Source organism: Fusarium pseudograminearum, chromosome 1 (assembly GCF_000303195.2).
Source record: "Fusarium pseudograminearum CS3096 chromosome 1, whole genome shotgun sequence".
Taxonomy (NCBI): Eukaryota; Fungi; Ascomycota; class Sordariomycetes; order Hypocreales; family Nectriaceae; genus Fusarium; species Fusarium pseudograminearum.
Genome location: NC_031951.1, coordinates 9,203,471 through 9,217,530, shown reverse-complemented (window position 1 = coordinate 9,217,530; position 14,060 = coordinate 9,203,471). Strand labels below are relative to the sequence as shown.

General features: G+C 48.5%; 4 protein-coding genes across 4 annotated transcripts, besides 2 other annotated features; 1 reads left to right on the top strand and 3 right to left on the bottom strand.

Moving 5' to 3' along the window:
• Positions 1-134: 134 nt before the first annotated feature.
• Positions 135-1,574, bottom strand: FPSE_03090 (uncharacterized protein; the record flags this gene model as incomplete). Its single annotated transcript, XM_009256209.1, has 1 exon — positions 135-1,574. The coding sequence occupies one exon, from the start codon at positions 1,572-1,574 to the stop codon at positions 135-137; it is 1,440 nt and encodes a 479-aa protein (XP_009254484.1).
• Positions 1,575-3,541: 1,967 nt separating this feature from the next.
• FPSE_03089 (uncharacterized protein) lies at positions 3,542-3,772 on the bottom strand (the record flags this gene model as incomplete). Its single annotated transcript, XM_009256208.1, has 1 exon — positions 3,542-3,772. The coding sequence occupies one exon, from the start codon at positions 3,770-3,772 to the stop codon at positions 3,542-3,544; it is 231 nt and encodes a 76-aa protein (XP_009254483.1).
• A 1,901-nt stretch (positions 3,773-5,673) lies between these two features.
• Positions 5,674-5,697: a microsatellite.
• Positions 5,698-7,471: 1,774 nt separating this feature from the next.
• FPSE_03088 (uncharacterized protein) lies at positions 7,472-10,170 on the bottom strand (the record flags this gene model as incomplete). Its single annotated transcript, XM_009256207.1, has 2 exons — positions 7,472-9,968; positions 10,034-10,170. 2 exons carry the CDS (start codon positions 10,168-10,170, stop codon positions 7,472-7,474), a joined length of 2,634 nt encoding a protein of 877 aa, XP_009254482.1.
• Positions 10,171-10,781: 611 nt separating this feature from the next.
• FPSE_03087 (uncharacterized protein) lies at positions 10,782-12,287 on the top strand (the record flags this gene model as incomplete). Its single annotated transcript, XM_009256206.1, has 4 exons — positions 10,782-11,013; positions 11,067-11,353; positions 11,402-11,510; positions 11,566-12,287. The coding sequence occupies 4 exons, from the start codon at positions 10,782-10,784 to the stop codon at positions 12,285-12,287; spliced, it is 1,350 nt and encodes a 449-aa protein (XP_009254481.1).
• Positions 12,288-12,835: 548 nt separating this feature from the next.
• Positions 12,836-12,857: a microsatellite.
• Positions 12,858-14,060: the final 1,203 nt, after the last annotated feature.

The window sequence follows — 14,060 nt, the reverse complement described above, 5'->3', positions numbered from 1 at the left end:
TAGTTGGCTGCCCGGTCCTACAACGCCAACTCCTTCCAATGCGTGTGTAAATGCACGATTCTGACTGACAAAAAGACAAGCCTTTCCTGCACTGGGTATTATTAATACAAAACTCCTTTCCTCGGTCATCCTTCTCAGGCCAATAGCTTCTGTACACGATCTTGTAATACTCGGTCAACAGGTTGGTTGTTGCGCTGAACAACTACGTTTTCTCTGCCTCCGATAGTGACAACACGTAGCCACTCCGGCGCGACTTCGCTTGCAATCAACCGCACGCAAGCTGCACCCTCCTCTTTGGATACTGGCATTCGGAGAGAATCCTTGAGTTTCTCAAGAATCACTGCCATTGTAAAAGCTTGCCGTGGTAGTGACATTGGGTTGCACAATGTCAACATAGAAATAGTCGCTGCGACATCGCCAACACGGTTGAGAGCTGCACGACGCTGGAGCTCGGGTCCTGAAGGAGGTAGTGGCTCATTGGCTTTGGTCAGCTGTTTTAGCCGAAGCCTGTCCAGGAGGCTCATCTTAGTCCCATCTGGATTAAGGAGAGGGTTGTTGGACACGGCAGTTTGTTTTGCTGCTTTTTCGTGCTGCTTTGTCGCGACACTATTCTTAAGCTCCGAGAGCGCACGTTGTCCTCTATCGAGAAGAGGGCTTGCGTTTATTCCATTGCCCATATTCTTGATGTCCACCTGGGGGAGCTCGTCCAACGAAAGACTATTCAATGGGAGGTCGATATCCATATCATCAACAGAGCGTTCGGTGCCCAAAGCCCGTAGGTTGATGCCAAACTGCCTTAATAACCGTTCTTCGTTAATAGGTGCCGTATCAGCAGAAGAGCGTTCGACGCAGATCTTTCCTCGCCCATAGTCTGTGATCATGAATGGCGAATGAGTATCGTGCCTGGCTGAACTTTGAATGGCGATGCATCGACGAATGTCCTCGATAGTGACCTGGCGTTTCCCCCAGGATTGGGAGATGTGAGGAGCGAGCGAGCGCATGTCGATAGGGGAGTTGTTTCCGTTGTGAGCAAGTTGGATCATGATGGTCTTGACAAAGGCTTTGTGTATGTCGATGAGCTCAGCGAGATGTGCAGGCAAAGCATCCTTATCCGCCCCGGGTTTGCTCAGCTTCTTAAAAACGCCATCAAGCTTGGTCTGTACTGTTTTCCCTTGTCGCTTGCTTTCGGAAAGGGGTGTAGAGCCGACAGGCTTGTGAGCAGTCTTGCTCCTCGAAGGGATTGTCTTGGCTGTTCGCTTGCCTTTTGACACTGGCGTAACTTTTGTGATTGAGCTGATTACTGACTCCTTGCCTCGGAGTGAGTGTTTTGCTGGCGTAGAAAGCTCATCTTCGCTACTGGGAGCGAATGAGGAGGTTCGAGCTTTGGTCCTGGGATGATCGTCTTGTTCGCCTGCAGTCGCTTTTCGTTTCCTGGTGATTCCTGTTGAATGGGTTTCGGCGATGACTTTCTTGGCAGCATCGGCAGGAGTATGAATTTTTGATACGCGAGCAAAGCTAGCGATAGATTGGCCGACAGCAGGTGCAACCTGGGCGCGCCTGGTCGCTCGAGGCATATTGAACGACTGTGGTTCTGTTCAGAGCAGGAGCGCGGAAGTATGGGGAATGGAAGGCACAAGTGAGGAAACTGGGACAGTGAAAACCGTGTTGTAAAAGTGAGGAAGTCGCGAAGTTATTGATTAGGCAAATAAACAACAAACGTGGAAGTTGCGATGAAGACTTATTAGACTCGCCAGGAAAGTGTCAAACATGTCTGAGAAGGAGACATCCATCCCCGTAAAAAAAAGAAGAAGGTATGTGTTCGTCGTCAAGGGGAACGCGAGGATACACGACGCGGCCCGACGCGTCTCGGCGCGTCTAAATCGCGTAGAGTGACGCCCATGTTCGCGGCTCAAGTTAAAGTGAAAGTGGTGCACGAGCCCACCTCGCCTCGCCTCATAGGTTAGTATTGAGGTAGGTACCGTTAGTCGCGACGGGTACAGTACCAATATGACGGTTAATTTATTAATTTTATCGTGATGTCACTCTAGCACTACCATTCCTTTTTAGCAACGTCGCAATGTGGCTTGTTCCCTCTCAAAGCCCATGCAATTGTCTTTCTTTGCGTCGCATCACGCGTATCTTCTTATTGGCTTGTCAGGCACGCTTGCGGGGTGGTCATCAACATTGAAGACTACAAACATTATGCTTTGGTTCTATGCTGTTATTTACTTCGTCTCTGTCAACGCAAGGTTTGTAGAATAGCGGGCTCTTGAAAATCGATTGGTCATTCCTGCTTACTGCATGGGGTCTTTCGCAATGACTTCCCTTGCCAAGGTAGCTCTGATATAAAAGCCTAAATTGAGTGTTGATAGGATACGGCGGGTTAAGCCATGACTTATACGTAACGACGGTGGTTTTTAGCCAAGTTGCACAAAGTTTCTCTTCTGCTCGGCTCCCGTTGCCTGAATCTAGTAAAATCCACATTTCTATTGTGACGATGCCTTACCAATGGATCGGAAAACACACACTCCGTACGCATCAGCCAATCACTCTTTTTGGGGACAAGGATACTCATTTTCGTGGCAACACTTTGCTGAACCCTCTAAGGATGCATGGTGAGCTTCCCCTCAAGCCATCTTAAGACATGGAATGGCGGTCTAGCTGTCTGCCTCCCAATTAGGGATTTCGCCTTTGCCTCCGCCCTCGGTGTAAGACGAATTTGCTGGTTTTTGCAGTGCCATCCGTGCTTCCCGAATGACAATCACTTGCATTTGGTGTTGCGGAAAGGGTTTTGTACTTGTTTCTAGGTACCCATACAAGGTCGACTTGATCGATACGGAGCATCATCGCAGAGTGAGCCCAGTACAGGACCGACAACTCAACTAGCCAAAAATTCAAGATACATTTACCAGGCGATAGGGGCCTCGCAAGAGCTATTATCATACTGCATACATGACGCTTAAGGGGGGTTTCTCGAAACACCTCCAAGTTTCTCATTCTAGAGACTGGAAAGTTATTGGATATAAGTCAAACGTTAATTAAAATTTCTTTGTGTCTTGCTTGCCCAAGTATCAACGATATCTCACAGACTAGCTGGTGTTTCCACGGTATATAAGATTGTATGTCGTATTCATCCTGATCCTAGGTAGACTGGGGTTTATAAAATGCTCCAGAACTTTAACAAGAGTACTACTATACACTGGTGTCGGCAATTTTTATCACAGACCTCCAGCAAAACCACGGCATCTGCAAGTATCCACGATCCCAAACTCGAACAACACCTGACAATAAACTTTTGCCTGTCCCCGCGTCAAACCCATACGCCCTTGACACCCATTATTTGATTTACCCTGCTAGTGACCCAGACTCCAGAGCGCTACTGTGAAATTATAATAACGCCAAAAGAAAAACAGAAAGGAAAGTATTTCAGATCAATGTCGTTCTCGCCCAACCCGCCGCTTATTTGAGTTGTGGTGTGAGGCTTATGAGTAACGAGTTGTCTCTGATGCCGTGTAGTGTCATTGTCACCAAGACTTGCATCTCAGCGGCGGTTCGGCGTGGCCCAGTGCTCGGGTCTGAAGCTGACTGGGCTGGGAGGAGGAGGTGCCGGAACACCATAATCATCTTCTTGGATGTGGTGCACCGGAGTTGAAGGGCGGTCCGTCTTTGTCGAGAGAGTTGCGTTTATGCTGGTGTGGAGGAGATCTTGTGAAGTGACCAGCCTCATGTGGCGAGGCGAAGCCTGGATTGATGAAGAGTGAGAAGCGGGCATTTTTGCTGTTTATAGAAAAACTGAAGATCGGTAAGCTGTTTGTTCGAGAGACCAAAAGGACATATGGGCTGGGGTGAAGCAACCATATATACAAGTAGAGGTCCAATACATACAAGAATAGAAACAGAGCGGCTTGCGTGTAAACTGTGGGGACAGAATGGAGACAAACGTAGTACGAATCCAAAGTCGTAGATGCGAAGACGCGACAGTGGAGAGAAGAACTCGATTATATTATTCGGGCCGAGTTAAGAAAGCGAGTTCAATGTGGAAAGGATAGTTCAACAGCCAGAATGATCTGAAGTTATAAACCTTTACAGCCGCAGCCAGAGATAAGGTATAGGTAGGCAGTTAGAGAAGAAAATCGTGGGTACAAGCTGAATTCCGGGGAAATGGAAGGGAGGAATGGTCTTGATAAAGGGAGGGATCTCATGTTAGGTATTTAAAGGAGGGAGATGAGATGAGCCGCCATCCATCCATCCATTCTTTCTTACCTACCTATCTAGGTACGGTAAGACCTGCCCAGCCCAGGCCAGCCCAACCGGAACCTGAATTGGACTGGCCTGAGTTGGACTGACCAACTCAAGTGCATCCCAAAGATAGGGCAAACAAGGGCTTTGCATCAAGATACGCCGGTATCAACGGCATTGACAGAGCGAGCCTGCTCAAGCGGAGGCAGCGGTAGCGGCCTGCAAGGTGAGACGACAAAAGACAGGAAAACCTGGGGAACAGGGCGGGAGGCATATCTTGGCGTCGGTGCTAGTGAAGCAGGTACAGTACTTGATTTCCAAGTACTAACCTAGGTAGGTACTATTCTGGGCATGTACCTTTACCCCGGTCCAGAAAAGAAGACAAATGGACTCCCGGACATCAACAACCCATTCGCGGTCGTCAAGTCATCCCAACTAAAAGAAGCATATATGCAGAGGTGTGACTGTGACTACCTACTATGTACCTATGTACATAGAATGGAGAACTGACTAATTGCCTTATCTAGTCAGGTCCAAAACCACCAATAACTGTTTGGGCTACAAATTTACCAAATCACACCAATATCATTGGAAGAATTTCAACCATTGAACATATGCACAATGTACTCCTGCACTCCCCGCAAGAGTATGGTATCTTCCATCTGACACGTCGCCATTCGGGTCAATAGGGAAAGAAAATAGCATGAAAGGAGCAAACACGGAAGAGATAAAAAAGAAGGAAGCATAAAGGCAAGCAATCCTGGCGGAGAATACGGTCAAGTAGTCCTGTGTAGGCTAACACAGAAAATCATTTCGCGGCACACGGAAATCACACCAAGCTTGGGCCTATATAAGCTCCGAGAGATAATCTCAACAAAAGAGCCCGTCAAGCACCGTATACAGACCATGAATCGGACATTGCGGGCTCGATGCAGCGTAGTTACAGTCATGATGGGGGTGAAACGTCAGTCTGACTCGCATACTCCGTATCTTCTAGAAATTCGCTTGTTTCGCGGAGACTCGCCTATACGCTCAATCCATGCAACGAACCTTGAGTTTGAGCCCGATGCAGACATGAAGCGAAAGTTTATTTGCTGCACGGGGGTCTCTGGTCTCCATACCAACATGAGACGATGAGAGATAGTCGAGCTCGTGTTCTTTCCCCCGGGAGTTTGTCAACATATCAAAGCACCCCTGACAAGGCATGTCTCGTGGTAAATGACTGGCACTGGAATACTGGTACAGATACAGAGTACACATGTACGACAAATAAACTGCCTGTTAACTAGGGAGACGTCAACCGATAAATCGCGAAACAGGGTAATTACGCCCTGGGCAATATTTTCACCACACATCAAGCAAAGCAACTGTCCTTGGGTCTCCAGCAACAACAGGTGCGGTGAGACAGTATTTGAAACCAAAATCGTACATTTGTCTTTCTTTCTTTCTTTCTTTTTTATCAGTATGCATTGCATGTCTAGAAGGGAAACCGAAACATCAAAGACTGAGCCTCGTTCCTTTTGGACGTGTGGCTGATATTTACTACGGGATACTTACACCACCTTATCACGTCCATTGCTGTCAGTAGCGCTCATACTGAATCGGAATCCTTTATCTGTAACATGGCCCAGCCATCATTCCCTCTGGTTTCAAACAACAGCCTCGTCTCTGAGTTGTCATTCTGCACTTCTACCGGTTTCCATGACCCGACGACAGAACACGATAAGTGGCTTGGGTTTTATCCTATATGGATTCGCCACGAATCTCATCCTTGCTCTATCTTCATCTGATTTCAACATGAGTGTCCGATAACTAGGTGGGACATTGAGAGACACTGCAGTCGAGTGATTACCAGTATGTCTGCCTGTACAGCTATTGTGGTTGCAGTACATGCTTTCGATGAGCCGGGCAACGGGTTTGATGAACCGTGGCTTTTACAACCATGCCATGCAATACCTAGACACTGAAGACCTGCTCAGCTACTCATCACAACTCACAATGATTAGGCATTGAAGTTGCCACGTAGCACAAAACGACAGCGCTTGCATCTACGCGCTCCCTTGCCAGATGGCTGATGACCACCCTGTAAATACCCGTAGTCTGAAGCTGATATTCATAAGTGGCTTGCGAGTCAACTGACGCCATACCAGGTTTGTGTGGTCAACGGCTATATCACAACGAGAAAATCCCATATCTGCCAAAGACCAATTATTTGACATCAAATTTATCAAGTCACACTACAGGCCAGTTTTGGCTCCTTACGTCTTCTTCCTGGGGAAATTTTCCAAGAACAGGAATAAGGCATCGATCGCATAGTCTTGAGCGTTCCCATAATCTCACTGTCACAGCTTGGAGATCACACTTCAGCTGATCCAACACAGCGAATTCAAAGTCTTGGCAACTATTGACGTAGTTGCTATCGATTACGTGTTTTCAGGGTGCCCAAGACAATTGTGAGAATGTTTCAAGCCCAGGCTAGCCAGGTCACCTTGTTCAGTTGAACTTGGAGACATGCCCAACGATTCAACTGCTGATACGGATATATTAAACCAATTCAGAATGGCCATGCCGCTCCATGATTGAAGGTGACATTGCGGTGCATGTGAGAGTAATTGTATTATTGATGAGGTATATGTAGCGGGTTTTGTCTGTAGCATTAGTCTGTGAATCGAGTAGGAACCCTACTTATAAGTCATAACACGTCGTTGACTAACTCTTTAGTAGTGTAAACTAGAATTACTGTTCAATCGTTATGGCTTGACGGGTTGTTTTAGCTGTGTTGAAGTATCCGTACATGAACCTTCATGAAAGCAAAAACGATTGAGCCTGGCAATCAAGTTGTACCCTATCATGGTAAATTGGTCCTCTAGGGTAAACGGCGCGGCAGAACGACTTTCTGTACTTGTCTACATCCCGTGACGTTCCCTTTTGAATAGCAAGTTGGCATGTTGGTTGTCTCAATTATATTCGGTATGTCTTGTCTTACACGTTGTTATAGTTATTAAATCTTGATAGGAGAACCCCACGTGATAGAATCATGTCAGTACACTGACTTTGTGGGGGCTCAGTTCGCGACCAAAAGCGAAACAACGATGAAAGCAGTGACTCAAAATGGGCGGAAGAAATATTTCTATTGACCTTCATCCTCATAGACAAATATGGCCCTTACATCATACGTCCAACGTGTCCTTGGACGTCTATAAGCCACGCCCAGCGCTAGCTAATACACTATTCAACCCCTATTCGTCGAAACACTTCTTGTCGTTGCAGCCGTGCCCGGGGCCGCCTTGGATTTTCTTCGTGTTGGCTGATAAACATCGTTGAAGTTCATTGCCACACCCAGGAATCGCATATCAACATCAGGTTGATATGCCAGATCGCCAAGGAGAATCTGAACGCGAGTTCGGAACGATGCACCCAGGTGTCGTAGGCGCTCTTGAAGTACTGGGAACTCGGATGTGACAGCACCAGAGCCTGCTGTTGGGGTATCGAGGCCGTCATGATCGTCCGTATGTCGTGTAGTGATTCGCACATCAGCCTCCTGGCGCTGTGTGAAATCTGATACACTCCAACTATAAAGTCCATCAACCGAGTCTCGGTAGTTGAGCATGAAGCGAAGAATCTCGCCAAGCTGCATCATGTATGTCGTACGGTCATCTTCGTCAGAGCTATGCGTACGTCGCTTAGCTCCGAGGAGACCTTTGTGGGTGATGTCGTTGAGATACCGGGTGTGTGCCTTGATAAGGTCGTCCAGCGTACAGTCTTCCTTGTGGATTCGCTTCTGAAGTTCGCCCCACGATGACTCGATAACCTCGAACAGAATGTAGTACTGCAGCTGGCCCACGAAGTGAATCATCTCGGCGAGGACACCTCGTGTGGATTTCCACGCCTGCGAGACTGCAGGATCCGAATTCTGTAGGACACCACGGGCACCCGTCATGCATTTCCGCCAGGTTGATAGCACGGCAAATTCAACTCGCTTGATACGCCAGAGGAAATTAAATACTTTGAGGTATTGCCTGTTGCCCCATTCTGTCACGACGACATCGACTGGTGCATCAATCTTGTATTCAAGAGTGAAACAGTCCCAGCCAATGTCACCGTGTGACAGCTGCAGCATACGTGCATCGAGTCTGCGTAGAACTTCAGGAGAATCGTATTGGGCGTTTGATCCTCGGATAGCATGTTCCAGTTGGGCCGTCAGCGTGTGCCTGTACTGTGCGCCAGCGGGGCGATCAAGATTAGCAGCTAGAGATTCCATTAAGAGGGCGATGAAATCTCCTTGGCCTAATAGAATATAGTTCTTCAACGCCTGGAGATGCTTGAACAGGTGGAACTTGTTGGCCATCAGGTCGATCAGGCGTTTCATGGTGGTCTTGTGTGCCTCGTCGATCCACGCTTCTAGGGTGGCTGTATCGCCGTATCTCAACTCCTTCGAAGCAGCCTTGGAATAGTCCTCCACCCACATAGCATCACCGCAGCTATGTCTGATGAAGTTGAGAGACTTCCCGATCAAGAAAACCTTCTGGGCAAAATCCTGGGTGATGATGCTGGGAATCATGTCTGTGTCGATTTCATACTTGTCTTCCCAAACGTTACCTGCGCCCTTAGCCTTGGTTGTGTCTTTGTTGGGAGACTGCTCTCTAACGAAGAATTCCTGAAAGGGATCAGATAGTTCACCATCATATATCCAGTGTCGTAGAATGTCGTAAAAGGGCCGTGTAAAACTTGTCAGAAGCCTTTCAGCAAAAGCAGCAACAACGGGATCCCCATGAGAAGATGAGAAGCTGTGGATTAGAGACACAAGCTGCCCGCCTCTCTTTTTCTCCGATTCTTCAGCTATTAGACTCATGAGCCTGAGGCCCATTGTTGCTTCGCGAGTCCACACTACACACCGCTTGAGTGTGACTCCGGCTTTTCCAATCCCTTCTCTTGGTGCATCATCATCGAGCGACGCAAGAGCTCTTCGAATTTGACTTTCGAGTGTCGCAATCAAACTCAAGTAAGATTTGAGTTCCCCGTGAATGGCTGCTCTCAGGCTTTGACCAAGTAGGCCTTTGGCAGGAGTCTTGCAAAAGCCGTCGAGGCCGCGATAGAGCAATGACGGCTCCGCTAGAGTATGAAGCAGGGAAACAATTGGTAATGGAAGCGTTGATGGTAATTTGATGATGTCTGATTTCGAGAAGGGAAGTGTAGTAGATGAGAGTCCTTGCAAAGTGAATGGCAAATCTCTAAGAATGACGGACTCTGGAGGTTCTATTTCTGAATAGTTATTCGCCAACAGTGTTGATTTCAATGAGACATCTCTTTTTGGTGGCTCGGGGCATGGTTCCCCTTCTCTACTCGGCTGTTTGCTCTCCTTCGGTGGAAATTTCTTGAGCCCGTCTGGCTGAAATGCCTCCTTGAACTGTTCATCCTCGAACCTAGACGTCTTGGTGGCACGTTCTCGGCCTTGCCGTTTGATGGCGTCACGATTGATGGCATCTCTGTAGTTGGGCGCCGATGGCTTTACAGGGCTTAACGGGAGGGGCTCGTTGGGGTCTGGAGAATCAGCGAGCTGGTAGAGAAGGTATAGTATTGCCCATTTGTGCTCCAACACTGGCAGTGATAGTAGTCGTGTATATAGGTTAGAGAAGCGAAGGGCTTGCGTAGGATTGCTCTGTATAAGCTTTCGTTTTATAAGATCGGAGGCATGGTTGACATCGGAAGAAATAGCGGGGGAGGCTGGACTGAGCCGCGAATAGTTAATTTTGATGTATCAACCGACAGGTCTTTGGTAGACCGAGATGCATACCTGTCTAGTATGGACTTGACAATCTCAAAGCAGGTATCATGGCGCTCTTGTGCAACTTCATCAGGATCATTGGGATCACTGGGTACAATGTGGGCTATCAAACTGTCAATAGCGTTGGTGATGCGATCGGGTGCCATGACGGCATCGTCGCAAACTGTTTGCGACTATAGAAGCAGGCAGGAACTGTTGTGGAGGGAGAAATTGGGTGCCAGTTCAGTGCCTCGACCCAGTTGATGATCGACTTTGTGTAGGGTTAACTTTTGCTTATAGATGGTTTAGTAGTCTTGGGTTGATTAGATGTAGATACCCAGACTCAGACGCGCCAGACGCGACTGTAGGAGTTGGTGGTGGTGGTGGGTTAGTAGTGTTGCTGCTGCAGGGCGGATTGTTTTAGTGTCCTTCCAGAGGCCAAGAAGTGGTGGGTACTTTCAAAGTTCAGCACAGCGCCGGAGTTTTGCAGGTAGACAGTACTTAAGCATTGCGCCCATGTTCTCCATGACCAGGCATGCTTCGCGGCAAAACCCAACTACACTCGAAACCCTCCGTTCACCTTGAACCTCACGTCCACAGCGGCAGAAGTCGACCATCAATTTAAACGCCACAATATGCTTTTCTCATCAATTTAATACCTATACTGTGATCGCGTTAAAGCACCCATTCGTTTTATACAACTCATGCGTCTTTTCTCCACGTCGCGCCGCGCTACTCTGCCGCACGCGACGCTGTCGCCTATTCGACTCCTATCAAGATGCCAGACATCGACCCCGCGGCTTTGAGCCGTCCATCCGTCAGCCTCTCGACTCCTATTCTATCCAACAAGACTCTTGCAGGCTCTTTACCTGGTGCGCCAAAGATCGCAAAGTCCAGCCAAATCATTCCCGCCCGAATCGATCTGGAACCGCTGTATACTGCACTCAAAGCCGCTATTGGCAATGAGAAATGGGCAATATATAAGGAATCAACCAGCGAGTTCCTAATAGGTATACACCATCACATATACTATCTATGCTTGCGCATGCTCATATATTACCAGGACGCCTCAATCAAGCCGAATACTCGGAGCGAATAGACCCCATTCTCGCAGGCCCAGGCGACAAAGACCACTTGCACAATAACCTCATCGCTGCGATCTATGGAAATGTCACTCGAGAAATGCCCGACCAAGGGCTGGCGCCTTGGGTCAGCGCCAACGATAAGCCTGCAGCGACGACAGGAACCAAGCCAGTATCAGGCGATGCTGCAGAGCGGAGGCTGAAGGGAGATGTTATGCAATTGCCAACAAGGGATCGGCGGCGCATCAAGGATCTGGTACAAAATGATGTTGGTATTTCCAGGTCATCTCTATTTCAATCGCTGACAGGTAGAAAGTGGGATCCGCACGAGAGCATATCGAATGTGTTTGCAGACAGCCACCGCAAGCCTTCTACAGTCGCAGTTTCAGATGCCACCCCTACAGTAGGAGGCATCAACAACATGAGTATGTATTGCAGTGACGTATGTTCATTGTGTGGAGGTCCTAACATGAGGGCTAGACTTCGAAATCGAGATTCGAAAACGACATGCACAACCATTGGCAATCGAATCTGGCGAATTTCCCGACATCAACATGATATCCGGCCGAATGCTTCCCTCTTGCTACGAGGCAGGACTTGTCAATGGCCACACTGGCGATGCTCCTCAGTTCATGTCTGTGGCTGCGGAAACCTTCATCAAAGAAGTCCTTACCCAAGTATTCAGCCGTACGAGGAGCAACGGCCCTGGCGATACAGGCAGCGCAGGGTTTGGCGTCGGAACAACTTGGATTCAGACGCACAAGTACAAGCGACAATTGGAATACGAAGAAGAAGCTGCGATGCGAGGTGAGATCACGCGGGATAAGGGTGGGCTTTTGCCGATCGAGTCGCGGGCCGCCAGCGAAAGAGGTCCCCTGGGCATGTCTGATCTTCGCCTTTCATTAGAAATGGCCGATTCAGGGATGGCACAGTTTCCTATATTGATCACCCAGGTTACTCACGGCTATCGGGAAGGCGAGCTGGAGAACTGGGACGACTACACCTGGGCCCATGGCCAAGCACCTCAGGGTCATGCTCACGAGAGGCATGGCTTGGACGTGAATGGAGGACATGTCTATGAACTGCAAAATGGACACTCCGACTCTATGGATATCGACACGGAGACCTGGTGGGAAGGCGCAGACAACCAGGACACCGATATGCTAGACAACGTCTTGGATTCATGCCTTGCTGCGTCCTGACATGTACCTTGATGAACTTCAAGATTATAATTGCAGCAACAGTGCTGAAGCTAAGAATGGCGAGACTGACTGCATGGCCAGCTCGGCCGTCACAGAACATATTTATACTGCACCAAGACTGAGTTGAAGCAAGGGGTCAGCCGCTTATTCAAGCCAGGAGAAGTTACCCGTCTGTGAAGATACCGTAATGGTATCGCGAGGCGGAGATGATAAAAAGATTACTAGGCAAGTACGATTAGGATAAGCAAGGCGTGCAAGGAGCCGGCGTTGGACAAACACAGCCACGATACAAGACAGCAGTTCGCATTGATGGTGCGCGACCCGAATTCGAGGACACAGCGAATGCTTATCAATCGGACGGCTTTATCTTTGGCGCAAGGGTTTTGGATTGTTTTTATTTTTATTTTTACCCTGCTTTGCTATTTGGTCGTGGCTTTGTCATAGGCTCTGATGCCTTTTATATGTATTTCTATTGCTGTTGAGGGATGGGCATTGTTCCCTCTTGGCATGCTTGGAACGAGGAATGAAACCTTTGCCGTGCACTAGAGGGAATGGAATGGAATGGAATGGGGATGAGGAGGATTTTTGCTGTACTTTGTCATTGCAGGAACGATACCCGTGCAGCTCTGATGGCAGAAGCTGCTCAGTACCAATGGGGGTTTGGGTGGACATGTCGACTACGAAGGTTATATAGTTGCGCAAAAGACCCCGGATCGAACAATGCTTATCGTCATGTCAACAGGTTGAGTGACTGCTTCCTGGATTTGCCTCTCTTGTAATCCTTCAAGAAGCATGAACGCAGAAACGTGTGAGTAGGTGAACTGTGGCCTGCCATGAAACAGGCTTCATGTTGGGCCTGGTAAGTTAACGAACGCATCGGAATGGGAGCTATGGAACAAGACGGCTGAAGAAGAACTGGGCTTGGAGTGTCAACTATCAAACCATCTGCAAGCCTCTTGTACTGTAGCCACTTGCTACCCAAGCGAGTGGCCGCCTTGCAAAGCACATGCTATGATCAAAAGATTTGCCTTGCGCTATCCAATTTGACCAATGTTGAGCAAATGGAAATAGCAACATCCAAGTCTTTGTCGTGAGCAAGATTGTTTGCTTCGCTTTCCCAGTTGCCCTGTTCCACCCATCCACCAACAGATACCGAAAGTCGGAAAGCGGCCGGGAAGATCTATCGTCTTTGCACTACTGCATTAATTATCCGTACATACCAGAGAGTAGAAATATGAACTGAGCGGAGTCTTGAGTTCCTTTGCGCATCTATGTTGCTTTGGGTGATTCTGCTTCCGGGAATTAGAGGCGTCCGCTAGCAGCTTGAGAGTCCTGACTAACATTAGCCAGATCAACTGTTTACTAACTCATCTTGTACATTTCCAGATGAATTGCAGCCCACCAGACTATGTATCTACGTCCCAGGCGAGGAATAGGTCAAAGAGAGAAATGCTGATCTGCGCCAAGACGAGGGATGTCGTGCTACACCATAGCGCTGGGACGATACACGATACAGTATATCATACACAGTACATACACTGCTCAGAAAGCTTCGATTTCCCAGTCCGGGAGCTGCACCGAAGAGCAGCGGAAGTGTCTGTGGAACAAGCGCCCGTGCAGCTCGTGCCCTTTCCTGGCCCGTGCGCATCTTTCTAGAAAGCTTCCCTGACGGCAACCACCTCGCAGCTCCCTTATCCCCACTTCTCTCCATTCCGTTGGTCAGTGTTCAACCAGGAAAGCAAAGAGCTGCTTTCCTCTCTCGCCTTACCCAAG